General features: G+C 33.7%; 2 protein-coding genes across 2 annotated transcripts in view; one reads left to right on the top strand and one right to left on the bottom strand.

The window, feature by feature from the left end:
- The first annotated feature begins 2,547 nt into the window (after positions 1-2,547).
- On the top strand, positions 2,548-4,871 carry LOC102587896 (UDP-glucuronate 4-epimerase 3). The gene has a single exon (XM_006345452.2). The coding sequence runs from the start codon at positions 3,185-3,187 to the stop codon at positions 4,490-4,492; it is 1,308 nt and encodes a 435-aa protein (XP_006345514.1). The 5' UTR covers positions 2,548-3,184; the 3' UTR covers positions 4,493-4,871.
- Positions 4,872-7,014: 2,143 nt separating this feature from the next.
- The window catches only part of LOC102587574 (40S ribosomal protein S13-like), a 3,827-nt gene continuing 2,785 nt past the window's right edge, over positions 7,015-8,056 (bottom strand). Inside the window, exon 5 of the mRNA XM_006345451.2 lies at positions 7,015-7,320. Coding sequence (XP_006345513.1) covers positions 7,287-7,320 — 34 coding nt within the window. The 3' untranslated portion in view covers positions 7,015-7,286. The remainder of the gene's footprint in view (positions 7,321-8,056) is intronic.

Below are 8,056 nucleotides of genomic sequence, written 5' to 3'. Positions count from 1 at the left end.
TTTTTGTTGGATATTTTAGTGTCATTACTCATATCATATTTTGTGTTATTTTCTTAAGAAACACCTTATATAGTTGTATTTTGGTAGGACTAAAGAAATATTTGAAGTACAAGTAAATTATATGTTTGTATGAATACTTTTCCGGAAAAAACCCGAAAATCCGAAAAAATCGAAAAAATCTGAAGTTGAAAAACCCGAGTTTTATTGGTTTGGTTTATAGATTTAAAAATCCGACACAAATGGTTTGGTTTGATATTTGAAAAATCCGAACCAACTCGATCATGTACACCTCTATAATGAGATATATCTAACTTCTGTCCATTTTTATTTGTTCATTATATTAAAAAATAATTATTTTTATTTGTTCAATTTAAAATTTCAAGAGATAATCTGTTATTTTATACCTATTTCATTCTTATTATTCAGAGGTTGAGCCAAAATTTAATGTTTGTGGGTTCTTTAAGTAGTGAATAGAGTAGAACCTTTTTTTGTTACAACATATTAATTAAGTAAAAAAAATAATGCTTGGACAGACGGAGATCACCGAGCCATCTATCTTTCTTTGCTTGTGGGTTCACAGACAACGATTATACACTGTTGTATTGATATTTTAGTATGAATATAAGGTTTACTCAAAATCTACTAGGTTTGTTCGAATCCCATGTAATACAGTAGCTTCATCCCTCTTATTATTACGTACTAGATATTTCAAATTTATATTCCAATGAGTGAGATGGCTTAATATGAGTAATTAATATTGACATAGTAAAAATTGCCATTTTATTCATTATGTGTCAGGTTAAATATAAACAAGTAAAGATAGATGGAGGGAGTAACTTTCATCTCCTTTTGTATGCTTTATCTTGTTTCTCCAATTTAAAGTTGCGTAGGTAACTTCTACCCATTCGTAAGGTCATACAAAGGCAAAAATAATTCTCCTTGGCTGAATGTTTTCATTTTTTTTTAATTGCTTTTTGAGGATGTATTTTAGTTAACTTTTTGTCGATGAGTTGTTTCTATTTAAAAAGCATCATAACTCTTTCACTCACTATACAAATTTTATACAGAAATAGGGGACAAACGTATAACGCCGTTTTCAGAGACCCAATTATAAAAGTACTTATTTGAGTATATTAATGTTCTAGAAGTCTTTCTTCCATATACTTTCTTTAAGTCCTCCAATCTCATGATATCATTGATATTGTATCCTATCGTGGATTACCATATACCTTGTACGTAGCCTTCAAAAATATCCACATTATCAGCAAAGACAAATTTGAACTATTTCATATAATTCAGAGGTAAATATTTCTGTATCTTTTCCCTTAAAAGCTTATAGCTATGATTCGAAGTACAAAGTAAGAAGTAATTTATTTTTTAACTAAATCTCATAAATGGAAAGAGGAAAACCATAGTGTAACATAGTTGGAGCACAAATTTTGGAATATTTTTCCATTAAGGCACTTATATTTCTCAACCCTTCGTGCAATATTAGAATACAAATGATTTTGAGTTAGATAAAGAATAAGTGAATATCATGATTTGTACTTGTTTGATTTATTTGAACTTTACAAGACATAATCTTGTATAAAAATGGAATTATGAGAAAAAAGAAAGCATATTTAAAGCTATATATTTGCAAGAAGTTCATACTATATAGTAATATTCTAGCATTTGAGATTTGCCATAAATATTAAGTATAAGAATTTATCTATGATCTTCCTTTCTAATGGTAATCAAGCTACTTTTCATTTCCTTTTAATTCAAGAAAGATACGTACTAAAAAACAAAGCAAAATGGAAGTTTTATGTTCATAATACTCCGAAAAGTAGGGATGTCAAAAGAATATGAAAAATTCATCAAACCTAACCATATCGAATCGATTTATATAATTTTTTCAATAAATTCGTGAACTGCGAATAATTGGAATGATCTTTTTATCGTCGTATTTGACCTAACACACCTCTTAAAAAGTAAACGATAATCTTATTATACCATCATTAATTATTATATAAATTAACTAAATAAATAAAATAAATATTTTAGTAAAAGTGGATGGAGAGATTATGAAAAAATTGAAATTAGTGAGGAATGTAGATATTCAAACTTATCAAATCCCTATAAATCTTTCTCACCAACCAATAAGGTGTTAATTAGGAGCCCCTCATAATTAGCCCCTAAATTTCGTCCACTTCATCTCCAACAAACCATCCTTATTTCACTAAAAACCTTAAATCTCCTTTTTCCCAAAATCAATAAACTCCTCCATAATTAAAGTAAAAACAATTTTTCTTTCATCTAAATAAACACCTCTAAATTATCCATTTTCCCAAAATTCAAGAAACTCTCCTCATATTTAAAGTAACCAAACCTCTATGTAAATAAAGACCTCAAAATTAATCCTTTAATTTTCCAAAATAAGTAAACAATTTAGGTAAATTAAAGGCCTCAAAATTAATCCTTTTTTTTCAAAATCAAGAAACTCCATACATATTTAAATGCCTCACATTTAAGGTTTCATTTTTTTTTAATCCTCCACCAAACAAATACAATAATCTCCCTCCTCCCATCTCCCCCAACTCTTTCTCCTCCAAGAACCTCAATAATGGTAAAAAAAATAAAATTAATCTTTCATTTACAAACATCTCTAATCAAAGTTTAAACTAATCCATTTTCATTAATTTTACATTTTTTGTTTGACTTTGTTCTTGAATCTTGATCTCCCCCTACCCACCTAATAGTCCACTCCAAATCTTTCATTATTCCATTTTTAAATTCTTCAAACCTCATTCTTCTCCCTCCCTAATTAGTCCACCCCCTTCTTAATCTCTTTCTCTAATCATCCATTTTCTTGATAAAAATCCAATCTTTACTTCATTTCAAGAAACCCCACAAAGTAATCTTGAACAATAACCAATCCTTTCAAGAAATCAAGAAGATTCTTATTCTTATAGATAAAGTGCTAAAATTTCCCATACCCCTTTTTCTTGTTTTCCTTATCCCCATTTACATTATCAAGAATCAATCTTTCTTTCATTGGGGGCAAAAATATAGAAAAAAAAAAGGAAAATTTCTCAAACCCTAACTCTGAGTTTTGTTTTTAATCAAGAAAAATCAGAGGAAAAAGATTTGGAGAGATTCTTGATTTGGGTATTGTTTAAATTTTCAAGATTTGGTTAGAATAATGTCACAAATGAAGCACATTGATAATACTCCATCAACCCCAGGAAAATTCAAGATTGAAAAATCACCTTATAATAGGCTTAGGCTACAATTTTCTTTAGCCAAGATCATTTTTTGGTCACTTGTTTTTGTGGGGTTAATCTTTGTATTCTTTTACAGATCACCATCATCTTCCTCTCATGTTTCTTCAGATCTCTTCAGGAGATCTCTTAGAACAAGCTCTTATGGTGGTCCAGCTTGGGAGAAAAAGATTAAGGCTTCAGCAAAACCAAGGTCAAGTAATGGTATGTGTGTGTTGGTAACTGGGGCAGCTGGTTTTGTAGGAACACATGTATCAGCTGCCTTAAAACGCCGCGGAAATGGCGTGTTGGGGTTGGATAATTTCAATGATTATTATGATCCTTCGCTCAAAAGAGCGAGGCAAGAGCTATTAGAGCGCTCTGGGGTGTACATTGTTGAGGCTGACATCAATGATGCCACCCTCTTGAAGAAACTTTTTGAAATTGTTGCATTTACTCATGTTATGCATTTGGCTGCACAAGCCGGTGTGCGATATGCTATGGAAAATCCTAGCTCATATGTGCATAGTAACATTGCTGGACTTGTTAATATGCTTGAGGTTTGCAAAAGTGTTAATCCTCAACCTTCTATTGTGTGGGCGTCGTCTAGTTCTGTATATGGATTGAATACTAAGGTACCTTTTTCAGAGAGGGATAGGACAGACCAACCTGCTAGTTTATATGCTGCTACTAAGAAGGCTGGTGAGGAGATTGCTCATACCTATAATCATATATATGGGCTTTCGATAACTGGATTGAGGTTTTTCACGGTTTATGGACCGTGGGGGCGGCCAGATATGGCTTACTTCTTTTTCACAAGGGATATTTTGAAGGGAAAGTCAATTCCAATCTTTGAGGCAGCTAATCATGGCACGGTCGCGAGGGATTTTACCTACATTGATGACATAGTGAAGGGTTGTTTGGGGGCGTTGGACACGGCTAAGAAGAGCACCGGAAGTGGTGGGAAGAAGAAAGGTCCTGCTCAATTGAGGGTGTTCAATTTGGGCAACACTTCTCCTGTCCCAGTATCTGATCTTGTCAGCATTTTGGAGAAGTTGTTAAAGGTAAAGGCTAAGAGATTGATTATGAAGTTGCCAAGGAATGGAGATGTGCAGTTTACTCATGCAAATATAAGTTTGGCCCAGAAGGAGTTTGGATATAAGCCTACCACAGATCTACAGACAGGATTGAAGAAATTTGTTCGATGGTACCTAAGCTACTATGGTAATGGAAAGAAAAGCGCGCAGTGATACATTTCGATTTAATCGAGTGGTAGGACAATTAATTCTTTTCACTTTGATTCTTATGATTATTTTCATGTATCTCCAGCTTGTTGCCCCCTTGTGTTTTTTTCCCCTCCATATCTTAATGATACCATATATAAGGGGCACATCCAATCCCACGACGAAGAATTTGTGGTGGATGGACAGTGTTTGCTGGGCAAGTTGTTATGTATCAGATGCAAACTGAAGCCATCTTTTTTTTTTCTTTTTCCACTTTTGAAGTGTAATTGTTGTAGTTTTATAATTGTAGAATTCATGACAGATAGAGCTGCTACTGATTGATGGACAGTGATCATGTATCATCTTTATCAGATTCTAATAAACGTAGCAAGATAGTTCTATATTTGGTTCACTCTGTATATCTTTTTAAATTGAATATTTCCTTGTTAATCAAGATGATATTGTGCTCTAGGTTGATGATTTTGGTTGATCCTGTTATGTGTTTTTATGTTGCCACAACTTTCTGATATTTCTTCTCTGTGATCATTCCTCGTACATAGTTGCTGAAGTTAGATCCTTCTATTTCTAAATATAAGATTATGCATCTCATGTTATACTATTAAAAGTTGATTATTTAGGGTCATTGTAATAATACTCATAAAAAAAATTAGGGTCACCGTAATAGATTGGTGCAGTTCTTTCCTTTCTCTAGTTTTTCTGGAACTTTTGTTTCGTGGAGAAGAAAAAAAAGTGGGGGTGCGGGTATAAGGATTCATTTGAAACTGCAATGTTAGATATGGCAAAAGATGCGGGACTATAGAGCGTACTAATCTCAAGATGCACAAAGTAAGCAAATAGTTACTTCTTGTACCAGAAGAGAGAAGTGATTACTAATATCTTCAGGTTGCTAAGACGTTAGAAAAAGGTTAAAGCCTCGGTCCTGCAACTCTAGGTTCTCTGTTTCCCTTTTTCATTTAATTATTGCAGCACCCTACTGTTCACCCGGCGAAGTAGTTAGATAGAGGAATCATGGAGACAGTTTGCTTTTCATCCTCACTGCCTTTCTAGTGTTTGTATAAGTACTTCTTTGACTTGTTACAATCCTTAACATGAGATGTAAAATCTTCGACACATGTGATAACCCATAAAAATGTTGCGTCTTTTGATAAGATCTCGTCTTTCTGGAGTTTAGCCTTCACCATCTTGTTAACGCTACTTTCCTACAAAAGCATGTTGCTGGATCATACAAACTTTCGCACCTTTCACTTCTTGGAAGGTTAAAATGTTTGGAACCTTTGTTTTTCTCCTCTTCCCTTCTGAACACAGTGATGTCCGGGGAAAGGGAGAAGTAGCAGCAGGGTGTGGATTAAATGAAAATTGTGACTTCTGAATCATGGGTTTCTCTCATCTTAGTTACTGCTTTTGTCCATGGCTGTTCAAATATGATTTGTTGGAAAGACATTAAACTCGAACTGTATCTAGATATTATAATTTTGCCTCTGAAACTAGTGCATTAAGATTTGGAAAATGTGAAATGTTGCATGCTTTCTGGGATGATCCTGGAAACTGTAGAAGAAAATATTCAAATAAAACTCAATCTTCTTGGTGAAAAACTGGATTTAGTGCATTTTAAAATAACTTTTCATGTTTGATTCTAGAAACACTTGCATATTCTTAAAGGTATCTGATGCTGTTGAACACAAAAATAATGAAGGAACTCGTCTTACGAGTGTGTATATCGCTATCTGTGTTTGCTAGTTTTTCCTCAGACATTTGGGAGTTGCTCATAGCAGTTTGGATTTTGTGTCATGGGGACTTTTGAGTTTGAGTAAGTTATTAGTACATGGATGGTTGCTATGTTTTGGACAAAGTGCTGCCAATTTGCTAGCTGATAGAAGATATTGACAAAATTCTTGCACTTTTGAGTTAAGAGTGAAATTATTTAACACATGGATGGTTGCCAATTGATATTAAGCATTAGCTAAAGATTTTGGGCAAAGTACTGCCAATTGCTAGCTGATAGCAGTTGTGACAAAATGCTTGCAGTGTTGTCAACTTGGTGCAATTAACCATGTGTTATCTCTTTGCCATATCAAACACCTGAAAGTTGGAAGTTATATAGTTACAATTCCTCATCTTAGGGTCCGTTTAGACATGTGATATGGAATCAGATAAATTTGAAGTTGGAGTTTGTTTGAATATGCAATTAGGATTTTTTTTAAGTTGTATTTTTCTCATAAATATGATTAGTATCTACATTGCTTTACTAGCTTACTATCTACATTCTTTGGCTATATAATTGGCATTAATAGCTGGTCTACATAGCTTGTTATGGCAGCTATCTTTTCTTACAAAGTACCGTTTTCTGCAATTTTTTATAAACACTGTTTGCCAGCACCAATAAAAAGTAAAATACAAACGAGAGTTATAACATTCAATCTCATATCATAAAAAATTTAAGAATTTTTGGAGCACGAGCAAAAACCGGTTTAATTGTTTCCATGATACAGCATCAACATAGAGCAGACTATATCTCTAGACCCAATATAGATATGGAGTAAGGTAATTCATCATTAACTAACCCAGCAGACATTCGTAACAATTTTAAAGCTTTGGTAAGATCAACTATTAAACATAAGCAGCCAAGATTTGAATATATCACAACATCTAAAGAAAGAAAAGGGAATCAAATACCAACTCAAAAAAGAACTAAATCATCACCAATATCTTAACAGTTTTTTTTCTCAATTAAGCATCCTGGCAGTTCCGACTTAATATTGAACTTTGGAGGCAAAATTTGACCGCAAAAGCAGAGTCTTCTCTATGCCACAAGAGTACTGGCAGTGGTAGATTCACTGCAAAGAACAAAAGAAGAAGACATTAGTAACGCTTATCCCCAAAAAAGGAAGGGAAAAGGGGGGAGAGCAAGCCGCTAGTTGATCTTATATCATCCAAGGCACCAATGAATCATTGAAGCTGACCTCACATAAATCAATTGGAGCGACTAGAGTGATGAAAGTAAACTGGCTATATGTTTGCTTTGTGGCAGGAGACGAAGGTAATTTCATATTGCTATAAAGGTTGAGATTGTCCCTTTTCTTTTGTAAGGGCAGAGCAAGAATCGTTGTTTTTATAACTGGAAATTGAAATCGTCTAAAGCTTTCTGCAAATAATGCCATCAAAACGCAGCAGAGAATTCATTGCAAACGCAACAACTGCTCAGTAATGAGAAAGTGTAGAGGCAGATCTGAAGGGTCAATTATAACAAGGTTTGTCTTACTAAACATGAAGACTCTATGATTCTTTCAGTTTTACTAAACCTATACTATGAACCACATAAACCTTAAAAAGTCAGAAACAGCACATTGATGTGGGTGGCAAGCAAGAAACATAAAAAAAATGCGGAAAACCGAGAAATCCCCAAGAGCTAGTGGCCTAACATTCGAAACTCAGTAGATAATGGGCCTGCCTTCCGTCTTTTTCAGACCCTTCCAATTAAATTAAATGTAGCATGGAGTACAGAAGTGGAGAACTCTGCAGGCTAATTTTTTTTTTTTTTTTTTTTTTATAACCGAGAAATCCGTCTGTGAC

Source organism: Solanum tuberosum, unplaced genomic scaffold (assembly GCF_000226075.1).
Source record: "Solanum tuberosum cultivar DM 1-3 516 R44 unplaced genomic scaffold, SolTub_3.0 scf00069, whole genome shotgun sequence".
Taxonomy (NCBI): domain Eukaryota; kingdom Viridiplantae; phylum Streptophyta; class Magnoliopsida; order Solanales; family Solanaceae; genus Solanum; species Solanum tuberosum.
This window is presented reverse-complemented; position numbering and strand designations above follow the sequence as displayed.